At 40.6% G+C, this 27,624-nt stretch overlaps 3 protein-coding genes across 6 annotated transcripts in view; 1 reads left to right on the top strand and 2 right to left on the bottom strand.

Moving 5' to 3' along the window:
- Window positions 1-11,482, bottom strand: part of phactr3a (phosphatase and actin regulator 3a) — a 30,752-nt gene extending 19,270 nt beyond the window's left edge. Inside the window, exon 1 of one of the 3 annotated variants that reach the window (XM_051424526.1) lies at window positions 10,845-11,482. In XM_051424526.1, the coding sequence (XP_051280486.1) occupies window positions 10,845-10,947 (103 nt within the window). In that variant the 5' untranslated portion in view covers window positions 10,948-11,482. The remainder of the gene's footprint in view (window positions 1-10,844) is intronic. The other 2 variants (XM_051424525.1, XM_051424524.1) reach the window with 2 other exon arrangements.
- A 440-nt stretch (window positions 11,483-11,922) lies between these two features.
- Window positions 11,923-18,803, top strand: pigt (phosphatidylinositol glycan anchor biosynthesis, class T). The gene is made up of 11 exons (XM_051424522.1): window positions 11,923-12,374; window positions 13,000-13,177; window positions 13,845-13,972; window positions 14,118-14,218; window positions 14,387-14,561; window positions 14,671-14,768; window positions 15,312-15,468; window positions 16,024-16,224; window positions 16,939-17,104; window positions 17,255-17,338; window positions 17,470-18,803. The coding sequence occupies exons 1-11, from the start codon at window positions 11,960-11,962 to the stop codon at window positions 17,717-17,719; spliced, it is 1,953 nt and encodes a 650-aa protein (XP_051280482.1). The 5' UTR covers window positions 11,923-11,959; the 3' UTR covers window positions 17,720-18,803.
- Window positions 18,804-19,476: 673 nt separating this feature from the next.
- On the bottom strand, window positions 19,477-21,085 carry wfdc2 (WAP four-disulfide core domain 2). Of its 2 annotated transcripts, XM_051425081.1 has the most exons (4): window positions 20,925-21,085; window positions 20,597-20,740; window positions 20,276-20,413; window positions 19,477-20,168 (listed from the first exon to the last, which is right to left on the bottom strand). In XM_051425081.1, the coding sequence occupies exons 1-4, from the start codon at window positions 21,025-21,027 to the stop codon at window positions 20,035-20,037; spliced, it is 519 nt and encodes a 172-aa protein (XP_051281041.1). In that variant the 5' UTR covers window positions 21,028-21,085; the 3' UTR covers window positions 19,477-20,034. The 2 variants fall into 2 exon arrangements, with proteins under 2 accessions (XP_051281041.1, XP_051281042.1); XM_051425082.1 differs by lacking the exon at window positions 20,597-20,740 and having other exon boundaries at window positions 20,925-21,083.
- Window positions 21,086-27,624: the final 6,539 nt, after the last annotated feature.

The raw sequence follows: 27,624 nt of genomic DNA on the forward strand, positions 1-27,624 counted from the left end.
ACATTTGTACTTTATTTTTGTTTTCTGGGCTAAGAAATAAGACATTTATAACAAATTAAGTAGTATTAAGACATGCAAAAGCAAGTTTAAGACTTCAACAAGGTTTGAACTTTTCAAATATTTTAAATGGATGTTGGCCTGGACAGTAATTTACCATTAATGCTCAAAATGGGTACCACTACTTCTACACAAATACATAAAATATGGATGATAATTCCATGACACACACATTCACAAGCGCATACACACATGACACATTTACACACAGACACGCCTCTGCATTCAACCAAAAAAAGACAGGCTATCTTTGACCAACTGTGAAAGCCTCGCTGCAGCCGTCACATCCACCCAGTGGGCCAAAAATGTTCCTGCTAATAGTGCTTTTCCTTTCACCCACACAATAGGGCGGGCCTCAGAAAACGTCCCTCCAACCTGCCCTCCCAACATCAACCACCACCAGAAGAAGAAGACAAACCCTTAGTGTGTCCAAGAAGACTTCCAGTCCATAGTTAAGTTTTGGGCTGCGGTCCCGTTATAAGAAATCTCATCCTATTCCATCAAAAATCTCCCTCCAATCAGGTAATGGAAGTCTTGGTTCACCCTTCGTACCATGGGCTGTTCCTGCAGTCTATCACATTAATCTAACAAACTGCAAGATTCATATTGACTCATTCATCTCCTTATATCTTCAAAAGTGCTGCTTGTAAAGGATCCGCCTCTTCACAGAGATGGTTTAATTATAAAATTACGCTGTTAGACCCTATTCTCTAAAAAGGTGGGCTTGTGTTTACAACGACTTTCCCGCCAACAAAAAGGTCACAGCTTCAATCGTATAGCAGCCAATGTGTCTATCAACAGTTTTAAAAGTGTCCTTGAGCAATATCCTGAACTCCTACTTACTCAGTCTTTTTCAGTTCCTCAAGATAACAGCAAGTGTAAGCAGTCATGGCTTCCTAAAAGCAGCCAGTACTCTCAAAGTTTATGCACAGGTGGGTTAGCAGTGGGTCTTCAATAGGGCGTGGGCGATTTCAGTCAACGAGGCTAGTTATAGACTCCAGTAGTCAGGTGGGTGAGCAACAGTGTGTAATTTATTCCTGTTATTTCCATTGATTTAGGTCAGTGCCTGAAACATTTATATAAAGCAGACTGAGAGTACATTTTTGCTGAAACCACTATGTGTGCGACTACATGTTTTTGTTTCTACATTTGACACAGAAGCCGATAGCCCAGTTCCTCTGAGCTCCCATCGCTCTGCGTGGAGGAGACATCATGGTCTCCAGGCAGGAAAGATAATGTGAGGTGCACAGAGGAACAGTACAAATCATCACTGTTAGCACTGTAATCTCCAAACAAGTTCCCACAGCAAGGGTGCTACTCACAATTGGATTCCCTCAAGTGTGCAGCAATGCAAGCGTGGGACAGTTTAAACAACCTGATGTAACTGCCTGAGCAGCAGCTGGGACTAGGACAGGGAGCCATAGTGTACAGTAGTGTGTGCAAAGCTACTACTCCTCAAGGGAAACACAAAAGAGTAAAAATAGCATGACATTTTTCACCACGTTTTTGTCCAAAGAGCTGCGTTCATCCCATGTGCTGGACCTCACAAAGATCATGGCCGGCCGGAATGAACAGTAGCCAACAGCTCATTTTGTGATGCCAGACAGTACAGACACGAGTCAGTGCACTAACTCTCCAGTAACCTCATTTGTCATGGATATATGGATATGCTTAAACAGGCAAGATGTTACATGCATGGTCATCATTTTACCATGTAATATCCATGTCAATAGCAATTTCATGCATGTCATGGAAGACATACTAAGGACAGGACAGATATGCTGCCTGCTGCCTCTATTGAGAGACCAGAGATATGAAATGTGACGTGTGTAGTAATGATATTACTACTGCATTTAGTAATTTCAAGATTAGTCACTGCTACCACCTTGATTTAGGTTAGATATCACAATGTGTTGGTCTTACCCCGACAAGTAGATCCATATAAATATGACAAGTTAGATTCTGTAACTCTGCCTGAAACGATGCCAATAGAAGAAAATGTTGCTGTTTTGGTCTGACTGGAGGAAAAATGAGTCAGTCCGACAGTAGAATCTGTTGTGAGAGCTGTCTGGGACTGATGGCAGACAGGAAAACTGTCCACAAAAGATTTTGCCCAGTTGCACAAACACATCCACTTGTGTGACCACACAAGCTTGCCTGCAGTCGCTCTGTGCCAGAGAGCTGTCCTGGTGAAAAAGACATTATTTGGTAGTCGAACAAGTTTGGGCCATATGATGAATCAGTGTTGATGAAGAAGTTGCTAGAAGCCACTCACTCATCAATAATGACCACAGGCTCTGTACTCTGGGCTTGGCTACGGTTCTAATAGCAGCTTTAATGGGATTGGATTGGAGCTTTTGGCTTACATGGATGTATGGGATGATTAAATTAAACGGAATTTGTGCCTGGATCTGCACAGTGTGCTTTCCTCATTAATGTGTCATCGGTGGAAAAAAAAGAGAAAATTCTGTGTTTCTTTCCCAGCAGATCAAGAGCCCTGGTTGAGTCGCGGCATCTGTGATCCAGGACAGACTTATCAGCACACAGAACACGGCTCTGCTCGGTTCAGCAGCAGCCTGCTGCAATGCAAAGGCTGGCGCTGTCCATGGTGCTGAAGCTCACTACAATACAACAAGGACTCAAGTCCAAAATCATTCCCTATTTGCACCCTAGTGCAATATACTTCCTTTCCACCATCTTAATTGAGCGCTGAAATTCTTGGTGTAAAAATTATCCACTATAGTGCCCTCACAAACTCTTGTCTGCAGTCACCTCTCAATATCAACTAATGTGTTCACCAGCAACTAGTGATTAATCAGTTAATCGTTCTAGTCTATGAATGTCAAAAAATACTGAACAAAATGTTTCCAGCACCCAAGTCTCCAAATTGTTTGTTTGCAGACACAATCTACAATAATAAAGAACAGAGAAAAGCAGCAAATGCTCACATTGGAGAAGTTAGAAGCAGAGAATTGTTGCCTGATGTATGACTGATATGTGACAGTTCAACAGAGTGATGGAGCTAAATTCTGATAATCTACAAGTCATAAATTGTAACATACTACTGTTAATTTTCATGAATGGAGTGGAATACCCTTCACTCACTTTCCTCCTAGATACTCTCTTTGCTTCACACACAATCAGTCCAACAACACAATGAAAAGCTTCGATTCATTTCCTTTCTATTACGGTATACTTTCTAGTACAGTTATCTGATCTGGATGTATTTAATTTACCATCTCCTGAGAGGCCCTGGCAGAGATGTTCAATAACACTGTAGTGTAAGTGCCTATCAAACACTCTATGGAAGGCCTCACACCACTTTCTCTCATCTCTGTGATGGTTCAATGTCTGTTAGTAAGCCTCATCATACCTCCACTGCCTTAGGTACATGAGCTTTCTTCTTTCTTTTTCACTCCAGCTTTATTCTGTGTTTCCTTTCTCCCTATCCCCTATGTTTCTCCATCTCAGACAGGAGTGTTTATCTGCCATGGGGCCTGGGACTCCCCTCTGCCCTCTTCATCTATCTCTGACTGAATCTGGCAGGTTCGTTAGGAGAGAGGGACATTGCGGCTACAAACAGGTGTGAAGATACAATACATCGATTTATGAGTCTCTCTGTGTGAGAGAGAGAGGAAAGAGAGATAGATAGAGAGACACTGGGATTGCTGCAGTTGATGTTACAAGCATACTGACTGGGAGAGTTGGGAGGACCTGGACCTTTGATAGCTTTGGGTTTTGAACTGTTAGTCGGACAAAACAGCAGCATTTAAATAACATCAGCAAAAATTAAAATGATGCTTTTTTACAATGTCCATGTTTGTTTATTGTTTGTCTTTCACCAGGTTTAATTCTCTAAGTAGCTTAAGGATGTAATATTTTTCAGCAGATAGGTCTTAAGTAAATCTCAAATGTCAGAGCTTCACTGAGCGCACCAACAAGAGCAGTACCTCCTATTCATCTCAGGTGTCAAGTCTCTGAAAGTTGATTCTCATATGTACGCATTATAGCGTAGAAATGCAAAACTAGAGCTGTGGTCCCTTAGGCAATTAGCATGGAGAGTAAATGAGAAAATGAAAAAATCTCATGTAGATCAAGGTAAACAGAGGAATTCAGTATTGTTAGTTTAACAGTCACTTAAAGGTCTGCAGAGGATCCATGGAAAAACTGTCCTGATACTGGAGCTCATGCTGAGGCTCCCCAAATCAGACCCACACAGCCACTGCCTCTTTGTTAATGGTCTCTTATAGACCATCCATCATCTCACCACTGCCAGTTAGCAATAAGGACAACTTCTTGGCTTTCTTTCAATGAAGGCCGCCGCCTCCTCATCTCTGTCTCTCCTTGCTCTGCTTCCCTCTCTTCCATCTCCTTTCTGCCTCGCTAATTCAGTCTCTTGTCCTTTTCCCTTCCAGCTCCTTTTCTTCTCCTTTACTCCAAAAAATGTCTCCACTGTTCTGCAGACACGATGCCCAGAGGAGTTTCTTCTATTAGCTCTTCACCCTTCACAGCATAGTGCATGCAACTTCCTGAATGCCATTTAACCTTAGCCTTTAAAGGCTAAACAGCTCCATTATATTCTGCCTTTACACTGCGGTCTCTGACAGGTGTTTAGGGCTGCTTGGGTCTTCATTCTCTGTTCTCCAAGGGCTGTCTGTTCAACTGCCTGACTGTCTCATTCTAGCATATTCCGGCTGTGATTTAGTTTTTTTTTTTTTTCATTGCACGAGTCAGCACAGACCTGCCAGTTCTCCTGCAGATCAGTTCACACATGGATGCACACGCCAAAAATCACGCAGACCTGCAGGTGTACACGCGCAAATAACAGCCGCAGCAACACATGGCTCAAACACTGTCAAATGCTTAATCTGCTCCCACATCCACAGGGAGCAGGCATGATGTAGGGTTTTTGTTGTTGGCGCCATTTTTGTGCTCCATTTTCATGGGCGGCTGAAAGACAGTGAAGGCATCCACAGGGAGCAGAGCTCAACAAGGCGTCCAGATGCGGCTTATTCTCATTCACTACTCAGCGGCCATGGATCCACAATGTGACAGTACAGTTGCAGACAGAGAGGAGAAAGACTAACACAAGGCACGAAATGTTAAAAATCTCTGTTTTATATCATTGTAAGTTTAATACTTTTTGATTTTAGACTGTTAATTGGATGAAACAAGACATTTGATGTCTCTTTATATGAATATTACTGTATAAAACAATATATATTACAGATTTTTATTCATATCGCCCATCCAAATACAGTAAACTCTAGAATGACTTAACAGTGCTTGTAGTCATGGACTGACAGATATGTAGCACTATCTTAAAGTCTCGGCTTTAAAATATAAAGCAGTTCCCTTTGGAAGATTTGCTTCCTACAGCCTCGACAGCATCAATAATAATAGACAGTGAACATATTTGTTAGGCAACCAGGAAGTTTCTCTCAGCTTCTAGATGTCTGAGTGTTTCTCCTTGGCCTCTGTGAGGACCTCTGTGCATCATGGAGGAGAGAAATGAATAGCTCCCCAGTGGCTACTACTAACAGGTGGCCTTGAATGACTCACAATCCCTTAAGGCGGACCATGACGAATGAGTCGTGACTCTGGCGTGAATTACAGCTCCGCTACTGAAAATAGGAAGTAAGAACTTAATTATCCTGGGCTTGATAAAGGTGCAGGTGGTTATAGTATAATCTTGATAGTGTAAGCTTGTGTGTGTCTATCGGTCTATCTATCTTTCTCTGTCTATGTGTTCTTGTGTTCTCCTTGATGATAGTTAAAGAAATATTCAAAAACAAACGGACGGTAGATTAAAGTTTACTTGTTAATCAAGGTTCCATCACACATTGACTTGGCCAGTGAGCACATATCGGAAGCCTCCATGGATGCATCCAGTTATCGTTTTCATGATCAATTACTCTTCAGATTATTTTCTCTCGAAAAAAAAGACGACATGTTTTGTCTATAAAATGTCATACAATAGTGATAAACGCCAATAACAGTTTCCAATGTCTTGTTTTGTCCATCCAACGGTCAAGAACCCAAGATGTTCAGTTTACAGTGACATAAAACAGAAAAGGAGCAAATCCTGACATATGAGAAGCCGGAATCAGTGTAACTGTCCATCGATTAACTGAGGTGTTTATATAAGCGTAGATAGTGGATTTCTACCTCACCTGCACGTCTTTTACTTCTATTGGCTTTTCTCAGTTTGATCTTTCCTTTTTAAAATGTGCAAATAAAACATAAAAACAAAAGACAACGATAATTTCAGCTCTAGTAAGAATACATTTCATGTTACAATCTAACAGAATTTGCTATGAGCTACACATTATGGAGCCACTTGTAAAATTTGGAAATTAAAATCAGCATTTGTCCTGCAATACCCACCCATGTCCATTTCAATCTGTAAAGATGTTTACTACGCTTACTTTGTTGAGAAATACATTCTTTCCAATGCAACACAGGAAGAATGTCATCCAAACAGACAGAAATATCACTGTAACTTGACTACTACTACTCTATTGTATGAAAGATCACATTTAATCTCTAATAAAACAGCTATTGCCAATTAGTTTACTACATCCGAATGTGATGAGGCGTATTTCCGCTTAGTAATCGCTTAGCATGATGTCATACTGAGATATTTACAGACTGGAAACAGAAATAGAGGAATTCTTTTTCTAGTGACTGATTCTCACTTCCTCACACTTTTTTAGACTGAAAAACTTCTCACTTCTCTGTCACTGTTGCTCTCGCTGTTGTTTTATCCACAGCTGAATACAACAAGTTCACAATCATTCAGAAAAGTAGAGTTAGATAGATAGATAGATAGATAGATAGATAGATAGATAGATAGATAGATAGATAGATAGATAGATAGATAGATAGATAGATAGATAGATAGATAGGACCAGTGTGTAGGATTTAGTAGCATCTAGCAGATTATTTGCATCCTGAGCATTACCCGCTGGACATTTAAATGAGATAACATTGATACTCTCAAATCTGTATGCTTAGTATGAAGCTTCAGCCAGCAACCAGTTAACTTAGCTTAGCAGGCTACCTGTCTCCCCATGTTTCCATTCTTTGTGAAGCTGGCCGGTTACATCATTCGTGGTTTTTGTAAGTATTAAGCAAACATAATAGAGCGTGTTAATTAGTGAGCTTTAGAGGTGCTGATAGACAGACTTTGTTACCTTTGGACGGAGCCTGGCTAGCTGTTTCCCCTGTTTCCCAGTCTTTGTATGTAGCATACAGATAAAGGCATAAGAGGTAGCACACACAGATTTCCAGGACAAAGATGACTAATCTGAATTTCATGTCACAAAAAAATGCTAACGTTTCGCCCTCATGGCCTTCATCAGAGCGTGTGGCATGGTGTTTATCTATCTTCTCAATGTTCTCTGAAGTGTGATCCACAGGTGATACATAGATACATATGAATGTGTATGTCATTATTGTTTCATGCTACAGCAACTCATTCAAATCTTAAAACCGGCTTGCTTTTCTATTCTAGGAATTCTTGTGGCACTAATTCAGTTTTGTGTACATTATTAATTCTTCATTTTAAACAAAGCCTTGTTAAATGGGAAACAAATTATATAAGACCCGCTGACTCAGAATTTACCATATTTACTCATCAAGACCTGAGCATACAGGAGGTATTATGTACAAGACATTGCTCTGGCTTGGGGTGAGTCATCGTCACGGCTCAATATCGGCTTTCACAGGGTTTAATATCTTCTTGTTCATTAGGGGGGCTCCACTTATACCTGCAATCCTCAGAGATTCTTCTGATGTCAGATCCGAGAGGATTATCCAGGTATCAGTAAGGCCGGCGGAGGAGGATGAGCCCTACAAAAAATACTGATCAGTGGACAGTAGTGGTAAGAGACACTGTCCTATAACTGAACAAATTGGGGCCGACTGTTCGCAGGTTTAAGCCGCCATGTAAGCGAAGCTCCACCATGTTGAAGTCGCCTTGAGCAACATGACAGATTCCTCTGAGCTCTAGAGACACTGTTCTTTCATTTACCCTGCTCTCTGACTTCCCATGAGGGAAGGCAAAGTGGAAAGCGATTTTCTCCATGAATTATCATAGCATTTCTGGAGTATAGTGGAGTAGTTGCTCATTTGGACCTACAGTAATCCTGAAACGATCAGTTGATTCATCAAAGTTGAACAAAGTCTATGTTGTTGTTTAGGAAGAAATAATGCCAAAACACTTGCCAGTTCCTGCTTCTCAAGGAGTAGGACGTGCTGCTTTTCTCTGTTCTATATAGTTGTAAATTGAATATTTGGAGGTTTTGGACTGTTGGTCAGACAAAATAAGCAATCTGAAGACATCCACTTTTGCTCTGGGAAATTATGATATGCAGTTTTTTACTCTTTTATGACATTGTATAGTCAAAAAAACTTAAATATGTTAACTGGTAATAGACATAATAGTTGCAGCCATATTTATGTATTTATACTGTGTATTAGTACTGATATTGCCATTCCATTTTCCCCTGGTATGTGTCCTATGTAACACTTTTGTACATCTTTCTATAGGACAGTGGAATCACTTTATGGAATGAAGCCACAGGGACAGCCCTGCTTGGACACGCTCCCTGTCCACAGCTTCAAGGTGTCCTCTCCACACCATTACCTTGGTCGACACTCTGCAATGACTAAGTGGAAGTTTGAGTGAAAGTGACATTTTATTAGCAGGAGAATCTAAAGGGTCCTTGTCTGAACAAACTCACTAAACAAGTTTTTATACTGCTACGCCTGTTACTGGACTTACGTGCTTAAATAACTTTAAAATATAGTTGTAAATCAGCAGCTCAAAGAGGATGCCTCTATACAGAAAGTGAACAAGACAAGCTCTAGAGAAAAAAAACACAGAAAATATGATCAGAGTCAAACGTAAACCCTTATAAATTTGTTATGCCTAACACTGACTTCACTGACTTGCTGTATGATTACTGCACCTTCATTCAAGAGAAAAACATTGGTCTGATTCTCTGCAATGGTCAGCTGTAACTGCTGTCTCTATTGACTCTTCTCTCCAGTGTTGAGTAAGTGGATGAATACAGTGTCAGCCTCTGCAGCTGCAAGGGCCAATGTGTTGGGGGAAAAAGGCAGTGTCCGCCAAAGTAATCCTTTGGCAAAGACTGGTGTCCCAGACGCTAGCGCACTGATGATCCACACAGAGAGGGAGGGGGTGGACGATGTTGTGTACTTTGGGTCACCAGACACTGACATTGTCCTTGCAGTGACAACTGTATTTACTGTGTCTTTCATTTGCAAATTATATTCACATCTTAGACAGTAATGCAGTTGTGCATATTCCAGCGTAAGAGGCTGGTTCAGTGTTCCCTAATAGCTTTAGCTCTCATCACTAGCATTGCTGATCTACCAAACTGCTTTGTTGTTTATTCAGGTGTGTCAAAGACCCAGTGTGACATTATCACATCTACCTATGTGTGAATTAAATCATCCATAGGAGGGTTGAATTCAGCAAGGGTCCATTAAAAATGTGCTTTGGGCAGTTGATGAGTGCAGACAGGTGTGATTTAGAGATGTGAAAAACATGGGGCCTCATTAGTGAACAGTTGAGAGGTGAATGACACTGTTTGTTTTTTCTGAATCATTCAGTCAAGCATTCTTCATTTGCGTAAAACTCGCCATGTGTGGGAGTTAGCAATGACTCTTTCCAAGCCCACACAATATGACCATAAATAGCCTCACTTACATAAAAAAAATCAAGCCATGTTTTTTGTACTGAGGGTATATTGGTAAATCAAGAGCAAGAAACATTTACAGCAAACACAGCAAGATCCAAGTCTATCTGCAAGAGTTCATCGTAGATGTGCAGAACAGGACTGCTCCCTGGTGTTCTCCACTTATTAATGAAAGATCAATTCATTATTCCATATGCAGAGGGGATGACTAACAGACCACAGAGATAAACAAGGGCTCCATGTTGGAAAGCGCACCTGCAGGATAAAATGAATTGGTGGGTCGATCTTTTGTGAGTGCATGGCTGTGCTGAATTGGAGATATATCGCACCTATAGCCTGCATCACGTGGACGCTCATTGATCACAACAGTGATCAGTTCCGTATGGGGGGCGGCAGAGCTGTCAATACGCAGGGTCAAAGCTATATAGGCTTAATGCAGAAAGACATGCATGTGCCTTTCTCTCTCTCTACATGCAACACACCAAAACCTAGCGCCGAGACCCATGTGGCTCCTGAAGAACGGGGCTCTATAATGGTGGCTTAGATAAGACAACAAATACGCTCAGCCCGGCTTCATGGAGCAAAACGTGCATGCGGATTTTGGGATGATAAATACACACGCAGAACAGGGAGGTCGGCATCGTGCAGAAGACGAAAGATACTGTAGATTTTGCACGCGTTAATGTTCATATTAAACGGCCTACACGCTGATTCCTAAATACTACTCACAGCCACAACAGCCCATTGGGCTACAGGCGTCTTTATAACGCGCAAATCTGGAGGGGCATGCAGCCATTCATAGACGCTGATATGGCACATTAAATTTCAATTTGCAGCTCCATGATTCAGTGTCACAGTCTGTATTTTACGTCCAAGGTTGGAAGCATATGCGCTAATTATCCCTTGGTGTTCTGATATCCCACTGGGCAAGCGAGGATGCCCCTTTTTTTTTTTTTTTTTTTTTTTTTTTTTTTTGGAAAACCGCTGCATCTCCAAACAAACAGCAACATAAACACATTATTGCATATAAATACCAAGACAATGACGCGTCTTTCTTACCTGTGCCGTGATCCAAATCGATGCCCGGTTCGGTGAGTATGTTCGGGTCACTTTGAGATCTGCCTCGTTGCAGACAGCCGTCTAGTCCATCCGATGTAGCCATGGGGAGACAGCACAGGAATCCTGAATAAAATATTAAAAACCCAACCAGAGGCAGGCAAGGTCAGGAGGAAAGCAGCGAGCGAGTGCAGATTTAATTCGCTCTGACAACAGCCGCTTTGAGCATCTACCAGGGAGCCATGGCTGAGCAGAAATTCTCACTGAGTGTGTGTGTGTGTGTGTGTGTGTGTGTCTGTGTGTGTATGTGTGTGTGTGTCTGGGCTGTGCGCGCGATGATGTGTGGATGTGGGAGGGGTGATATACCCCCGATGATGCCCGTCCCTGTCCAGCAACACGACCAAATATTAAACACAGCAACACTAGCATGCTGCACACATTATATTGTACGTTATTATACCGAATATTGATGTATTTTATGGTTTTAGGGAACGCACCAGTATCCTTTATGCTCCCCCTTTTGCCCTTCCCTTTATTTAGGGTCCATAAGCTTTATTATTGGTTTAAGCAGCCCAGGTAACGCTATGAAATGCCACATTAATTCGAGCAATCATTGTTATATGCAGAATTAATTTATATTAATTGCAATTGGTTAATTGGTTAGAATGCATTAATGGACACATGACGTTGGTCAAGTGATGATGTACTCATATATATAGAAATACATTTAATTTGTGTTTATTATGCGATGTAATTTCCGTATTGTTTTATTTTTACCTCCAGGTCTCTATAAAACACCGGGAAGAAAAATGCAAATCTGGTTGTTTTATGTTTTGTTCAACGTATATAAAAAACCCAAATCTAAAATTGAAGCAAGGCATGAAAAGCATAATATTCTACATAGAAAATACATCTAAAATGAATTAAAATGACTTTTTCTTCTTGAATAATGATTCAACACTAGCATTTACTCGTAAAATATCATAAAAATGAAAACATTTTTCTTAAAACAAAGCAGGTTCATATCTGTGCCACAGGAATTAATATGCAAGCAGCCCATTGGCTGGCTCCACGTATGACGCGTCAATGCGGAAGTAAACCACAGGCGGAAGACAAAAATGGCAGCTCACAGGTGCAGCAACTGTGCTGCGCTGCTTATTCTTTGTAGTTTGTCGGTGTTTATCGTCGTAGACAGTCAAGAAACGACCCTAAATGGTGGTCACCATGCCACTACTGTCCATAATCCACAAACAACCACAGGAACAGCGGAACAAACAGCCGAGCCCGCGGTGGAGGAGAGACGGTGGGAAGCAACTGCGGTTGAAGAGGCGACTCCGGATGATGATGATGATGCTGCTGCAAGCGACAAACAGGACACCTCTGCCCCTGAAACCGTGGACCCCTCCTCGGTACCGCAGCCCAAAGACGATTTTCAGGAGGAATTGGTCATCAGACCTTTGCACTCAGGAGATATTTATGCCAGCTTCCAGTTCCGCACCGTGTGGGAAACTGATTTCATGAGAGGAAATAAAGGTGAGCTAGCTGTTAGCAGTCAGTCAGTGAACATGCCATTCATTCATTGTGAGTCAGAAATATCGTGTTTAGTTTTTATGTGGTAACATAATGCATTCATACCCCCCATTTAAATGATAATGGTTATTTCAGTGTATATGGAAGTTGTGAAAAAGTCACGAAATGTTTAACTTGAGCTCCAGTTGTGATTGTAAATGGGTATGAATTTGGTTTATACGTGGTTTCTTGATCCCCCAGTAATCTGATTATCAACAGAAAAGATCAGATACAGCATGTTGTTGTTTTTTTAACTTTTCAGTTCTAAATTTGGCTGTATCTTCTCTTCTCACTGAAGTCTAAGTATTACTTGTAGGCACATTTTTCTTTACAACAGCATACATTCTTGTACAATTACAGTTTTTGATGATTGTATTAAATTCATATTGACATTTCAGTAAAGTAAAACTGAGGACACAGAGGTACCGTTCATTCATTCAGGCTTTTTTTCCCAACAACTGGAGTCTTGAAATAGAATATTTCTACAAACCTAGTTTTTCTCTTGTTAATTCATACTCACATCATTAGACTATGTTTTTTTTTTCTCACCCTGACCCTAAAGTGTGTGATGTTATATTATGTTTCTCAGTGTCCCACTACCGGCTATTTCCCAAGTCTCTGGGCCAGGTCATCTCCAAGTTCTCGGTGCGAGAGCTGCATATCTCCTTTACGCAGGGCTACTGGAGGACCATGCAGTGGGGGCAGCCCTTTCAGCCGTCCCCTCCTGGGGCTGAACTCTGGGTCTGGTTCCAGGACTCTGTGACAGAGTGAGTACGGCCCTCTAGTGGTTGAAGAGCATCAGAGGTGAAATAAATATTCTGGATTTCTAAGAAAAAAGTAAATTTTAAATCTGATTTAATCCTCTGGATTACTGGTCAGAACATTATGACATCACTCCGTTATGCAAGATTGATTGATTGATTTTAGCTTTCTATTACTGATGTCATTGGTAAACATCAGGGTTTTGTGTTAGTCATACAAAATATCAAAGCCACATCATTTTGCATCATTATACAAACAAAAACCGGCTCACTTCTTTTTTTTTTTTTATTACCATGCTGCTACCTCAGGCTGAATGCAAGGTCTATGCTGCTGGTTGGTAAAAGTCATGGGAACTGGAAATGTAGGACATAACTTACTCTGCACAAAACAGAGGGAAAACTGGCCGCACCAAAATGTAAAGAATAGTGAGCACAGTGAAAAGAATGGAACACAAAGTTATGTGTCTGGCAGGTAAATCAGACTACTTTATTCATCAGGGACGTGTGCAGAGAGGCATTTCTATTATATTGTTATATAGGCATATTTATAGAATATAGATATATAGATAATAGAGAACATTTTCAATACAGTTTCTTTATATCTCGCTCTCTTCTTAAAGTTGTCTAATATGTGCTTTTAATACATTTTCATACCATTTTCGGCCCTTTTTAGTGTGGATGGCACGTGGAAGGAGCTGACCAATGTGTTGTCGGGGATCTTCTGCGCGTCACTGAACTTCATTGACTCGACCAACACAGTTCAGCCCAGTGCGTCCTTCAAGCCGCTGGGTATAGGCAACGGTACTGAGAGGCTTGTTCAGTTTCCATTTACGTTTTGTTAAGCTAATGGTGTGACTCCTGCGGCATGCAGGTGCTACAGATACTGTCCAAGATGCACTGCATTGCATGTATACTGATTGTCTATTTATTTTTGTTGAACTTGAAGAGACGGACCACCGCTTCCTTCGCTATGCCACCCTCCCACGAGAGATTGTTTGCACTGAGAATTTAACACCCTGGAAGAAGCTCTTGCCATGTGGATCCAAGGTGAGTGTCAATGAGAACTGAAATGCCCTTGTGTGTGTGTGTGTGTGTGTGTGTGTGTGTGTGTGTGTGTGTGTGTGTGTGTGTGTGTGTTCCTTTTTGTATGATTTTCAGACTCACTTTCAGCGTCAGTGACTACAGCCTTAGTTTCTTCTTCTGTTTCACATTCAGGCTGGTCTCGCTGTCCTGTTGAAGTCAGAGAAACTCTTCCACAGCAGTTTTCACTCCCAGGCAGTGCACATCAGACCCGTGTGTCAGGACTGGCAATGCAAAACCACATCCTGGGAGCTGAGGCAGACGCTGAATGTGGTCTTTGACCTGCACAACTCTGCACAGGGCAAGCGAGGTGAGCAAAAAGCATATTCTTCCTGCATTCAGGTTTAGAGTTTCTGAGGTTTGGTAGTAGAAAAAAGCATGAGGGCATCTTAGTTAACTTAAACTGTTTGTTCCTCCAGAGTGGTCTCTGTTTAAGATGTTTTCCCGGACCCTGACAGAAGCTTGTCCACTGGCCTCCTCCAGTAAAATCTACATTGACATCACAGACAACCCTCAGGTTTGATTCCCACATAAAATATGCTACCATCTCCTTTTAAATAATTAGTTTTCCCTCAATGGAAACCTAACAGAAAGCAAAAAAGGATCAGTGTTTACTGTCAAAGCAGTATCAAGGTGAAGATATTTAAAGGTTCCCAGTGGAGTTGTTGACCTCTAGTAGCGCTATGGAGCATTTATTTATGAGCGCGTCCCTGTATGCTGCAATGCACCAACAAAGGCAGTGAAGAAGAAGACTGCTTAGTAAGTAAACAATGCTAGATTTAAAATACTAAATACTTTTAGTATTAAAATATAAATTTTAGCTTTTCAAATGTTGTGTGAGCAAGGAAATAAAATCAACACTTTTATTAGCGCTCAAGGATACACATGATGTGTTTTAGTAACGCTGAATCTAACCATAACTCCACTGGGTGCCTTTTTTAAGGTTATTTGAAACAGAGCAGAGTTTCATTTTAATGTTTTCTATAAGTTTAACATTTTAACGTTATGTATAGAGGGGTGCATCATTGTTGGGTAAGAGAAATCTGATGTCATTTTGCAGGGCGAGCAGTTTGAGGTGAGCCCGGCCACTCCCTTGCTGAGCCAGGCAGTGGTCCTGGGGGACAGACGAACCTTCTCTGTCTACGATCTGACCCAACAAATCACCTTTGGCACTGTGCGCTCCCTCAACCTGCTGATCCGCTGGAAATCCAGTGAGGGTGAGTGAGAACAACAGAACATGACACACAGCGTGGTGTAAGACGCTGAACATACAATCGTCTTTATTATTGAATGCAACAAGAAGGACTATAAAGGAGTTAACAGCTGTGTCTGTTTGTCATATTGTTCTCAGTGTTGTCTGTGTTTGCCTAGTAATCATAATTTTAAACGCCCTTCTGTTTTGGTGCAGAAAGCCCTGAACAAGCAGCCTCTGAAGTCACTTTGAGACTGCAACATGTGTAAACGTGTTGTTGTCTTCGTGTTTTGTACCAAAGTGACACTGTTCCTATTTGTTCCTGTTACATAATCCCCTGTTGATTTTTCAAACATTAAGGTGAAACCTGTTTCGTAACAGCTGTTTTTAACAAAGTCAAGAAAAGAAACGGACCAAAGTCCTGATTTGCAAATGAATTATCGTCAGATATAATATTGAGCTCCACTAGATTTTGAATTTAAACATCAGCAGTGTTTTATTGTCACATTACTTGTCTCTGCTGCGATGTTAAACACATGGTCAACAATTAAACCTCCTTGTCTCATACTCCTGCCTGCAGGTGACATGCTGCGTCCTCTGCTCCACGCTGAGCGTTATGTGGCTGGTTACGGGCTGCAGACAGGAGAGATTCACACGCTGATGTACAACAACCATCCCTACAGGTCTTTCCCCGTCCTGCTGCTGGACTCGGTGCCTTGGTATCTTCGTCTCTACATCCACACCCTTACTGTCACCAGCAAAGGAAAGGACAACAAGCCCAGTGAGTCACTTTAGAAAGCATAAGAAGGATGAACAACCACAAATGTTACAATTATAGAAATCAGACCAGCCTCATACAAAGAGTGCTCTTCAGACAATGTAACATTTCTGTGTAAATTATGTAAATTATTTTTGTTAATTATATTGGTTTATTACTTCACTTTAGTTAACCAATGTTTGGTTATGTTTAAGACACTACTTGTACTGTACATGCACAGCAGAATTATGTGCAGAATAACTCAGAATTTCCTCCCAAATCCTGTTAAACAGCAGAAATGTTTTTTCCAAATATTCCCCACCCTCAAACCAGGTTCTGCTCTTGTACCTGTGAAAATAACTTTTGCCATTTTTAGGAAATTATAAAAATACTACTATTGTACTTCAACTAACTTCTTGAATATACTGCTGTGGGAATTTTTTGCATTAAGATAGATCAGTAAAATTATTGTACTAGCTAGCGAGTTATACTCTACATTCCTGGTTTCCCCACAGTTCAATCATTGTTTAATGTAATGCTTCTTTTTACCAGTAGGAGGAGAACAAGTCATATGAAAGCTGTAGTTAGGTCTCCCTGCCTGTTTGCTCAGACATTATATATACATCATATGAAATAAGTATAAATTATGCAGTATTTTCATATTGTATCATATGAGTAAAATTACCATAGCCCCTCTATGGTCTGTCAGTGGTTACTCATATTTCTTTCCTCCGACAGGCTACATCCACTACCAACCGTCTAAGGACCGTTTGAGGCCCCACCTGCTGGAGATGCTGGTCCAGCTTCCTCCCAACTCTGTCACCGAGGTCACCGTGCAGTTTGAGAGGGCTCTCCTCAAGTGGACTGAATATACCCCTGATCCTAACCACGGCTTCTACGTTGGGTATGCATATATTTTTCAAAACTGAAAACAGAAGTTGCACACAGGTTGCTTCTTGTGTCGCTTTAAAATTGTAGTTGATGTATGATGTTGAGGGCTGTAAGAGCGGATTGCTCTTTTTGACTTTCAAATGTCTGTTTCCTAAACATGTAGGTCTTCAGTAATCAGCTCTCTTGTACCGAGCATTGTCGCCATGGATACGAACAGCACTCGGGAACGTCCACTTTTCAGCAGCTTGTAAGTCCAGAGTTGTTTCTTTTCGGAGGAAAATGCCTGTTTTTGCTATTCGTTCATGTCTTGTTTGAGTTCCCGTAGAGAAACACGTTTGTCTGGAAAACTGAATGATCAAATTTCCCTTCTCCCTCCAGTTTTCCCTGTAAAGAGGAGTCCAGCTACTTTGTGCGCGTCTACACAGAGCCTCTGCTGGTCAACCTGCCGACTCCAGACTTCAGTATGCCTTATAATGTCATCTGCCTGACCTGCACCGTTGTGGCCGTGGGCTATGGCTCCCTCTACAACCTACTGACCCGGAGTTTCCAGATAGAAGAGCCCAGCCCGGGATTGGCCAAGCGGATAGCCAACATCATTCGCAAGATGCGGGGCGTGCCGCCACTCTGAGGCTGATTATGCATGCCAACTGGCTCTGCTTTTAGAAAGGAAGTTTTCCTTTTGGTTAAACCACTGGTAAACATGTGATATTCAGGGATAAACTGAGTCGAGCACTGATATGAATGTTTTTAACTTGAAGGTTTTGTATTTTGGTTTGTATTCAGGATAATTTCCTGCTGGTGAAGGACAATGTAAGAAAATGTTGACATTTGTCTTCTTGGATGGGAAGTGAGAGCTTTCTTATTGTTTAACAAGCAGAAGGAGCCAAAGCTGTGCAGTATGCTGCAATGGCAACTGGTTCCATTGTTTTTAAGTTTTGTGGATGTTTGAATCCATAACTTCACTACACCATAATATAGCCAGAATGTCTGAGGCTTTTTGTTAACGTGAGGAAATTATGATAGAATTATGTTTCCACAAATATGAGACTATTGAGAGCTCAGATAGAGAGAGGTCAGTCAGTATGTTACATTTTCTCAAACCTCAGTTATGACAGGATATCAAATACTGAGTACAACTACAAATTGACACAGCATGTGTCAACAACAACAGACAACAAATCTAATAACTATGGAACATCCAGTTCCTGATTCATTTGTATTATCTAACACGTGTTTTATAGTAATTTTAATATATAAGAGAAGAGCATATGCTTACAAAAATACTACCAAAACCATAATTTTTTACATTTTGTTTTTGGGGGTGGACGTAAGCATAACATAACTTGCCTGGAACTACTTGTTCTATATGGAAGAAACCTCCCTCTTATCAAACCTTTATTTTGCACTCATTGGTTGTTGGATGCATGCTTGAATGTTAAACGCAACTTTTCAGGTTGTTGACTCTTTCACTCATCAGTTCAATGCAGTGTCAGTGTCTTATAGCAAATAGAAATCTGTCATTGTGGAAATGACCTTTCCCTACCATGAAATACTACCCTGCAAGATCTTAACAACCTGTGTTATGCTAATCTGCCCAGAAGTCCATTCTGTTTCACTTGCTGTGTACAGAATGTGAATGTTTGAAGCGGTACTCTGTGTGTGAGTTGCAAAACTTTTCTTTATTGCCTTTTCAATAAACTGATAAAAAAATATATATATATTTTCTTCATTTTATTCAAATTACTAGCTGTGAAAAAAAGGTCCATCACTCTAAACTGCACCGGAGCTGGAGCTGTGTTACTTCCCACTGAGTGCCCACATTTTTGTGTAAACAGACTTGGCCCCACTTCTGGCAGACTCCGAGAGAACAAACACAGACGTCTCTGTATTTAGCCGGTCAGCGATTCTCACCCCTGCACGTTTGGCAACGGTGTGGAACAAAAACAAAGGAAAAAGCTGCATTCCACATAAGTGATGTTCAGATCTGGTCAGCTGCAAAATACATTAACTCTCTGAGCAAGTAGTCTTACAGTTGGCTTGTCACAACTCTGAATGACATAGCCTTCGCTTTATTTAGCACATATGTTTGTGATTAGACGAGTACGCTTTGTAGTTTTCGTAAATGACGAAATTGAATTCGGCTGTGTATATATAAAAAGCAAATTGAGCTGCATTTTAAGGTATGTGAGGTTGTGGTGCAACAGTGTTGAAATCTCAGGGCAGCAGACATTCTTGGCCACCTCTTTAAATAGTCTTGTTTTCTGCCAGTAAGCACGTTCCATTCTTGGCATATTTCATCATTTGTTTGTTCAGCCAAGCTCTCGTCTAAAAAGCCCATAAAAGAGACTTGTGAAACTGGAGACCTATAACCAGCAAGGTGAAGCATTTCTAGGTTCTTGAAACATGTTTATTGGTTGTAATATAAAGAAATGCAAATTGCTTCATACCTTGAAACTCTACAGGCAGCATATATAAGTACAGTACATATTTTAGAATCTAGAATATACAGTATTACAACTCATACAGAGATACTGTTACTTGACCAACATGTTTTTGACATCAAGTAAGATTACTTAAGTTGTAAACTCATCAAGTTTACACTTTGGGTCTTTTGAAGACTATGAATAACATCCTACAAAGTATTTTCCTCCTGACTGTGTGATAATATAATGTAGAACTGAATACTCAATCAAAACAGTATTCACGAAAATGTGCAGATATTTCTTTGTACTTTAAGTACAGGAACATAAAAAGGCTCCTTGACTATATAATATAAGGAGCAATTTTCTTTCTCCCCCAAACAATCAGACCCTGTGCAGACCAATGCTCAAACGTTGCACTAAATTGTGCTACTATAGCTAGAAAAAGTGATACAAATTTCCCATCGCTCAATACATTTTCTGTGTTGTTGTGCACATGTAGCTGAGTCGCAGGCCTATCCTATCAGCAGGGCTCGCTGCAGGCGTGGCCGCAGGTTGTCTTGCAGCACTTCTGCTCTCCTGGGCACTGACCATCATGGTAGCAGTACTCGGCACACATAGGGGTTCCCTTGGGCAGAGCACAGCGGCCCCGCTTCACTGACACACCAAAGACAAAAACAATTATGTATTACTCACACACATTAATGACATCACACACATACTACTGGAGTGAGTATTGGGGGGGGGTTTGCCACAAATCTAACCTGTATATGGAGCAGTGCACTCATGTCCACATCCATTGTAGCAGCATTTCTCATCATTGGGGCAGTCACTGTCATCAGAGCAAAATTCAGCACACCGCCCTAAGCCCCAACGCCTGCGAGGACACACTCCTGGCTTGGCTGAAGAGACGAGAGAAATTAATATATACACAGCTAAAACTGAAATTTCAAAACATGGCTTTTGAATGGGAGGGACTCTTTTTCTGTTGTCCTATGGACTCTCCATCCAGGTCACTGAGAAGATTTGACCAAAGATTTAACAGCTGTCCACTTAGAGAAAAAGTTAAACATTGTGGCTCGTACTGAAAGCAGGAGGGACACAGACAGCTCCACAGTCAAAGACACAGCATTTGTGGTCTGCAGGACAGTCTTCATCACACTCACACCCCTTATGTGATGGGACAACATTAAGGAGACGTGGGCAGTGGCCTGGTTTTGGAAGAATCACTGAGAGAAAGGCAGTGAAGCAGAAAAGGAGAGACATCAGCTGTGGTAAGTGGGATTACATTAATGAAGGCGTCTGGTTGCCAAACAACTTGTTTGTGGAATGAAAAAGACAAACATGCACTTTTTTCAGAAGTAAATTGGCAGATTATACATTAAACACAAATCTGAGTCAAAACAAACATACCTGTTAAATTCCCATCAGCCTTTGCAGCAAAAGCAATGTTAAAGTGCACAAATGCACTGAGTGTTAGAATCAGTGCACACACTGCCGACCAATGTTTCTCCATGTTAACTTCTTGCACACAAGAATGTACTCCAGTCCTGTTTGGACAAATATCCCAGTACACAACCTGCAGGCTGAGCAACCCAGTCAGAGGATGCTGGGTCCTTGTGCCTGTAGAGTTACATTCCCATCTCTGCACTTTAACAATGTGACAGCACACACACTTTTCTCCAGTCAGATACTTCAGATGGAGTTTGTTTAGGACTCAATGATGGAGTTAAATTACACATTTTTAGTATGCAGTAACAGTGAATAACAAGATTTTACTGTTATGCATCTGACAAAGGAGATTCAGCGTATTTCTTTCTTTTCATACAATCCTCCAGGGCATGGTGTGTTCTCAGTCTGACCCTGCATTGCCATCTATTGGCATAATCAGGAGTTACATATAAGCTGTTAAATAGAAAGTAGTTTTGCCATGTTCTTACAGGCACAACAAAAAAACAGCGCCAGTATCTTCACTGTGTTCTTAACAAGACATCATAGCTGTTTCAAAAAACTTTGCAAACTAATTTACTTTAACAAGTCATGTGAGCAAAACTGAGACGGAGGGGAAACGGTTGAACTGTGATCTTTATTTTCACTCTGCTTGTCCAGATATTTTCTTTTTACTCGAATACTTTTTACTATGAATATCAAGAACAAGCAACTCACACTGGTCAAGCTTTGGAGGCTTATTGTTACTGGGAGTTAAGCAGTTTCATACACTCTTTTCTTTTTCTTCTCCTTACATTTTTAAATATAATAATAACAATAAACTGTACACCTCATCACCTTCATCAGTTGTCACTGCTCTCATATTGAACATTACAGACAGTCTCTGCCTGTTGCTTCTCACTCTTTTCTTCTTTTGTCTGCTGTTAATGAAATCTGACTTTTGTCCTTTATAGTATAAAGCGCAACATAAGCCATGATAGTGGCAAATTAATGAGATAGTCTGAACAATTACATTTTATTTTGCCACAATACAGCGTGTATTTGATTCTAGATGAATCTGGCTGGGCTCCCCTTTGCCGTGAGGCCAGACTGTCTATCTGATTCAGTCCCCTGATCCTGATAAGGTGGTGCATTCAGTCTACTGCGCTGTGTCATGGTGTACCAGCCAGTACAGGATAAAGCAACAGATTCAAGAAAGGGCCGCCCAAACATTTTTTAACACAACTGTTTCTCATGGAAAACTAGTTCCAATGAAAACACAATGATGTCTCTGGATTATCCTGAGAGACAGGGACACTAACTCTGGAAATAGTTGCTGTAGATTATTTTTAATCTAATCTTTCAATGCCGTAAGCACCATAAAACATTCACCTCCATTGTATTTAGATCTGTTACTTAAGTAAAAGTAGTCATATCACAAATTTAAATGCTGCTTCCATGTTAATGCAGCACAAATAATAATACAATAACATAATATGTCATATGACTTTCAGGGGGCATGTTGCATACATTTTATGTTCATTTTGCTGAGAATACTTTCACTTAGATAAGATTTTTAAATACAGGAAATTTTCCTGTTGTGGAGTATGTTGTAGCTGATTTAAAGGTAGCTAATTTAATCTACTTTTTGGGTAGTTTAATCTGAAAAACATGTATCATACTAAATAAACTGATCGCATGTTTTGTATGCACTCTAGCCTGTAAAGTAGGTATAGCTGTTAAATAAATGTAGTGAACTGAAAAATATACTCCCTCTGAAGAATACTGTTGTAGAAGAATTTAAGGGCAGAAATTTTAATTATTTAAGTAAAGTAGGCTATACATACATCAAGATTTACAGTACTTGAGTAAATGTACTTTCATACATACATTCCAATCCTGCAGAAATCTCAATAAACAACAACACAGTAATAATGTGGTTTGTTTCCAGCTCAAACTATGGCAGCCCAGATGCAACCATGCACTTTATCTATAATATCGTTGCAGGTCCCTATGAGAATGCGTGCTCCAGCTGCAGTACCACCTATAACCTCTGGGTGGGAGTCTCCACTTGAAGATCCGAGCAGCCTGGGCCTGCTTCTTCATCTTCCATCAGTCTGAACATTATTACTCAAGTCAAGTTAGTTCTATAATAAAACATTATTACAGCTGAACATAAATCACCTCCTAACAATAGACCCGGTTCGCTATTAGGGTGATTATATGTATATTTAAGTCAAAATGATAAAATCTCATAGTATCATATATTTCTTGGGTCAAAATCTGATCTTTTTTGTGAACTGTGTCTTTTCAGTGTCTCTCAGATGTTGCAATGTAGTGTAACTATGTAAATGTATTCTGTCTAGCTTTGATTTGATTGACAGCTATCCCCCAAACTCTCAGGGAGAATCCAGAGGGTTATTATACAGGGTGCAGTGAGCAGTGAGGAGTAATTTTGCCCCCAGGAGTGGAAAGGCCATGCAATTTACATGTCCAACTGCATTGCTTATAGCGAGCTCAGTAGCCAATGAGATCTTAGCTTTTTAAGATCTAATAGCTGTTATTTTCACACACTATCTGACATATTTGACTCTCACAAGGGTGTCTGTTCATGTGTTTGCATATACATGTACACTCAGAATGCATGTACACATAAACAAGGTTATACTATTTTCATATTTTGGTGTTTTATATATATTTTATGTTGCATTCTCACCACACTAAACCTTAGAAACACCTTGTTCCTCCTCCCTCCCCTCCCTTCCCATCTCCCATTTTCCATTTTTTCTTTTTTTTCCCTCTTGTCCTTGGGAATTCAATCATGGAATAATATTGCTGGAAACCTTTCCTCTATGTATTCATGTAACAAGGGCTGGGCTAGTGGGTGTTATTGTATGTCCTTGAAATGATGTAGATGCTATCAGTTTCACTGCTGGCTGTGAATGTTGAACATGTGAATAAGGTGGAAAAAAAGATGGTTCAGTATGACTGTACGTGAAAGTTACAGCAGGCATGGTGACGACGAGTTGTGGGAGGTGTTGAGAGTTTAAAATAAGGCAATCTGCCCATTTGTATGGCCTCCTTGTACCTTTTCTATTGTTGCCAAAGTCAGGCTCGTAGATGAGGATGGAGATGAACAATACAATACTGATATAATGAAACCAAGGAAAGGGAAAATATGGCTGACATGAAGTAAAATGAACATGTGTCAGCAAGTATTAATAGTTGACTGCAGTTTTTTAGCATGACTGGCTCTCTAAATTCAATATCCACCTCTTGTGTGAAACTTTAAGGCTCTAAAAGCACATGTTAAAGCAAATTATTCTTTTGACGATATGAGAAAATGGCTTCACGTACGTTTTAGAGATATTAAAAGAAAGGAAAACCTTTTTCAGAAATGGATACAGTGTTTTGGAAACAAATTATAGTATAGTGCAGAAATCTTTCAGGCCAAAGTCATATGACAAACATGATAAATGAGCATAATTCCCCTCCATGGTCTCATATTGTTTCCAGACTGACCCAAAACAAGTCTCAGTGCCACCTCTTGACCTCAAGGCCCCTCCCCCCTGGGCTCCCATAGTCAATCATGTATTACATTGTGCATTAACCTGCCATTGACCTCTGTATGCTAAACCCAATTGCTATATTATCTCTAACGTAATGTTCTACTCTTAGTTATCTTCCTACGACTGAATCAGATTTTGTGCCCCACTTCACCCTCAGGCATAAAAAAAAAATTTCAAATGACTACAAGGCCCTATGGAAAGATGTGAAGGTGGGGGTGGGGGAAGGGGGGTTGCCTCATCTAAATCACAAAAAATGGGATCCGAGGTATAGAAGCTGCATCAGTAAAGAGGACAGAGGAAATTTTTTTTCTCCTGCTCGAAAGAAGTTTCTGGTTGGGGTGTGTGGATATTCTTTCCATTAGAAATAGTGGATTTTTAAAAATGCATCCTTCTGACACCTGGCACTTTTAATATCTCTAATTATCTCTTACTGGCTTGAGCAATTACTTCTTTTGTTATTACGACCAAATATGCTTGACCGATGCTCCTACAAATGTGTCTACTTATTCCGCTAATACCAAGAATAATGATAATCCTGTGATAATGTTTTGAAGTCAAAAATAATGCTAATGCCTCTAATGATGAAGCATGCTTATAAATCCCTCCCCGTCGTCCCATTGTCTCCCGTGGCGGAGAAGCTGGCCCCCGCGGCCCCATGGGAAATCTGTAATGTATTCAGCCAGGCCTTGGGAGTAAAATGAAAACAAATGTGGTGTAATAAAGGAGAGAAGATGAAGCGATTCTGTGATGATGCTCTCCACCAGCCTTATAAATCAAAATAAAAGTGGAGCAGGTCATATGTGCCCCCACCCTTACTGGGTACACACACACACACGTGCATATAAATATATATATGTATGTATAGACATACACACACACTCGCATGCATGCATACTAATACAGATGTGACAGAAGAGGAAGAAGGCAAAAAAAAAGTACAAGAAAGCTGTATACTATTTATTTGTAGTATACAAAGTAACAGTTCCATGCAACATAACATGTTATATTCCCATGTTGCTGTCGCTTTTTGTGTATGCATATCAGTCATGATTCATGTTACATAAATACAAAAGAATGGTAATTCTCTCTACGTGTGCATTCAAAATTACCACCAAAATACCCAGTTATGACCAAATTCCTTAATGACATATTGGATTTAAACTTCACTTATACAGTAGCATGACTCTCAAAAGTGTAAAACAATAAAAACTGATATTTTACCAACCTTTAAAACAAAGCAATCTCTGCTTGTGACCCATAGTCACATTTGCATATGATTATATTACCAAGTCAACCGCAGAGTGATTTTGTGTGTGTGTGTGTGTGTGTGTGTGTGTTTGTGTGTGTGTGTGTGTGTGTGTGTGTGTGTGTGTTTTAGTGTTTTCCTGCTTTATTTGAATATTTTTAGAGGCCTGAAGAAGTAAAATAAAAAACATCATTCTGTGCAGTATTTTTCCTGCTTTCCCACCCTGTTAATCATCTCATGACCCCTCAGATTTATCTTGAGGCTTATTTGACGGTCTCAACCCCTAGTTTGTAAACCACTATTACTGTAATTAAAAACTAATGAAGATGATGGTGGTGGTAGTACAGCCCTCCACCTGTAGGGGCTGCTGTGGTGTCAGTGTACTTACTGTATGATGCCAACAGTCCCAAACAGGAGAGACAGGAGGCTTGCTGATGGTACAGTAGTGGCTGCACTCATTATACAGAAAAACCCAAAAATTAAAATGGAAAAAAGAAAGCAGCTGCTTATCTTGGCCCAGTTTTTAAGCAAGCAACTGAAGACTCAATTTTATTGACAGGGGATTGGGGTTGATTTGAAAATTGTCACTCTCATATATGCATGGTGTGTTAGGTTTTAAGGTCAATAATGAGAGGTGAGGTTGTTGTTTTTTCTTTAGGATTCTTCTGCATTAGGATTTTGAAATGCACTCCTTCGGTCCCTTTCAAACCTGCAAACTTTGAAGATGGATTTGAGACTTTCTCTGACAAGGTGGCTGCTTATTACACAGATAAAGAATAGTAAACAGAGAGTACAATAAATAATTGATGCCTAATAAGTTGCGGGAGAGCGCACCAGGGCTCCTTTTTTCATTTTCAGGCCAAGAATAGAGAAAGCCTCCTGAGTTGTTTATTTCCTCCATCCTTTCTTTCTTTTCATGTCCTTCTCATTTTACGAGCCATGAGTCAACACAGCACACGTAAATGATATTTTGACACAGAGAGCCATGAATAATGCATTTGAATTTACTTTTATGCCAGAGTTAGACCCCTCTCCGCACCCTTTCTCTCCCTCCCCACCTCTCCTTTTTCTCCTCTCAATTCCCCCCTTTCACCCCTCCCTTCAGTCCCTACCCCTCCCCTTCCTCTTTACCCCACCCTCCTCTTTTTCCTCCTCCTCTCTTCACTATTCATCCTCATCAGAGCTCAACCTCATTTCTCCTTTTCCTCAGCCCCTCCCTCCTTTTCTCCTCCTACACCTCCATCAGACAGCAGAGAGGAAACAGTGCAGCTATCAGAAGTGAACATCTACCTTATCAGTGTTTATTATCCAGGTCTTGCTCAGATGGCCGCTCTCTGACACATTTGTATAATCATGAGATGGAATTGGGACACAGGCAAGATATTTTTGCAAAAGTTGACTGTCAAGATTGACTTACTGGCTTACTTATTGTTCCTTATGATTATTTATTATGGGCCAATGGTCTAAAATAAGAAATGCGAAGGAAGACTGGTTTAATTTAAATTTAAAGGACAAGGAGTTGAGAGTGACATTTCATTTTTCAACCAATCCAAAAGCAGAGAAGCCTTTTACATATGTCGCTTTACACCACCTAATGAAGGCCTCTAAGGTCAGCAAAGACCCTGATGAAGCCAACGGCATGCATTGATTCAGTGTCTAAATTAATCATCCATAACTTGATATGGTGCGATAAAGTCATCAGCAGCCGGCATACTGCATGATCAGCAGCAATCATTCTTCCCCTGCCACGTCACTGATGCTTAGCCCTGGGGCCCCACAAACCGCCACTGCTGTGTTTTAAAAGTAAATTAAAAACATTTATTCTGCTGCTAAAGAGCTTGCTTCTAGTCATGACAAACAGAGGAGGCGA

Source organism: Dicentrarchus labrax, unplaced genomic scaffold (genome assembly GCF_905237075.1).
Source record: "Dicentrarchus labrax unplaced genomic scaffold, dlabrax2021, whole genome shotgun sequence".
In the NCBI taxonomy this organism is placed as follows: domain Eukaryota; kingdom Metazoa; phylum Chordata; class Actinopteri; family Moronidae; genus Dicentrarchus; species Dicentrarchus labrax.

Coding starts and splice junctions, on each gene's coding strand:
- pigt (XM_051424522.1), top strand. CDS start 11,960: ATGGCAGCTCACAGGTGCAGCAACTGTGCTGCGCTGCTTATTCTTTGT. Junction 14,219..14,386: donor TCTTGCCATGTGGATCCAAG/GTGAGTGTCAAT, acceptor TTTCACATTCAG/GCTGGTCTCGCTGTCCTGTT. Junction 15,469..16,023: donor CCGCTGGAAATCCAGTGAGG/GTGAGTGAGAAC, acceptor TCCTGCCTGCAG/GTGACATGCTGCGTCCTCTG.
- wfdc2 (XM_051425081.1), bottom strand. CDS start 21,027: ATGGAGAAACATTGGTCGGCAGTGTGTGCACTGATTCTAACACTCAGT. Junction 20,414..20,596: donor CTGTGTCCCTCCTGCTTTCA/GTACGAGCCACA, acceptor TCGTCTCTTCAG/CCAAGCCAGGAGTGTGTCCT. Junction 20,169..20,275: donor GTGCACTGCTCCATATACAG/GTTAGATTTGTG, acceptor TTGGTGTGTCAG/TGAAGCGGGGCCGCTGTGCT.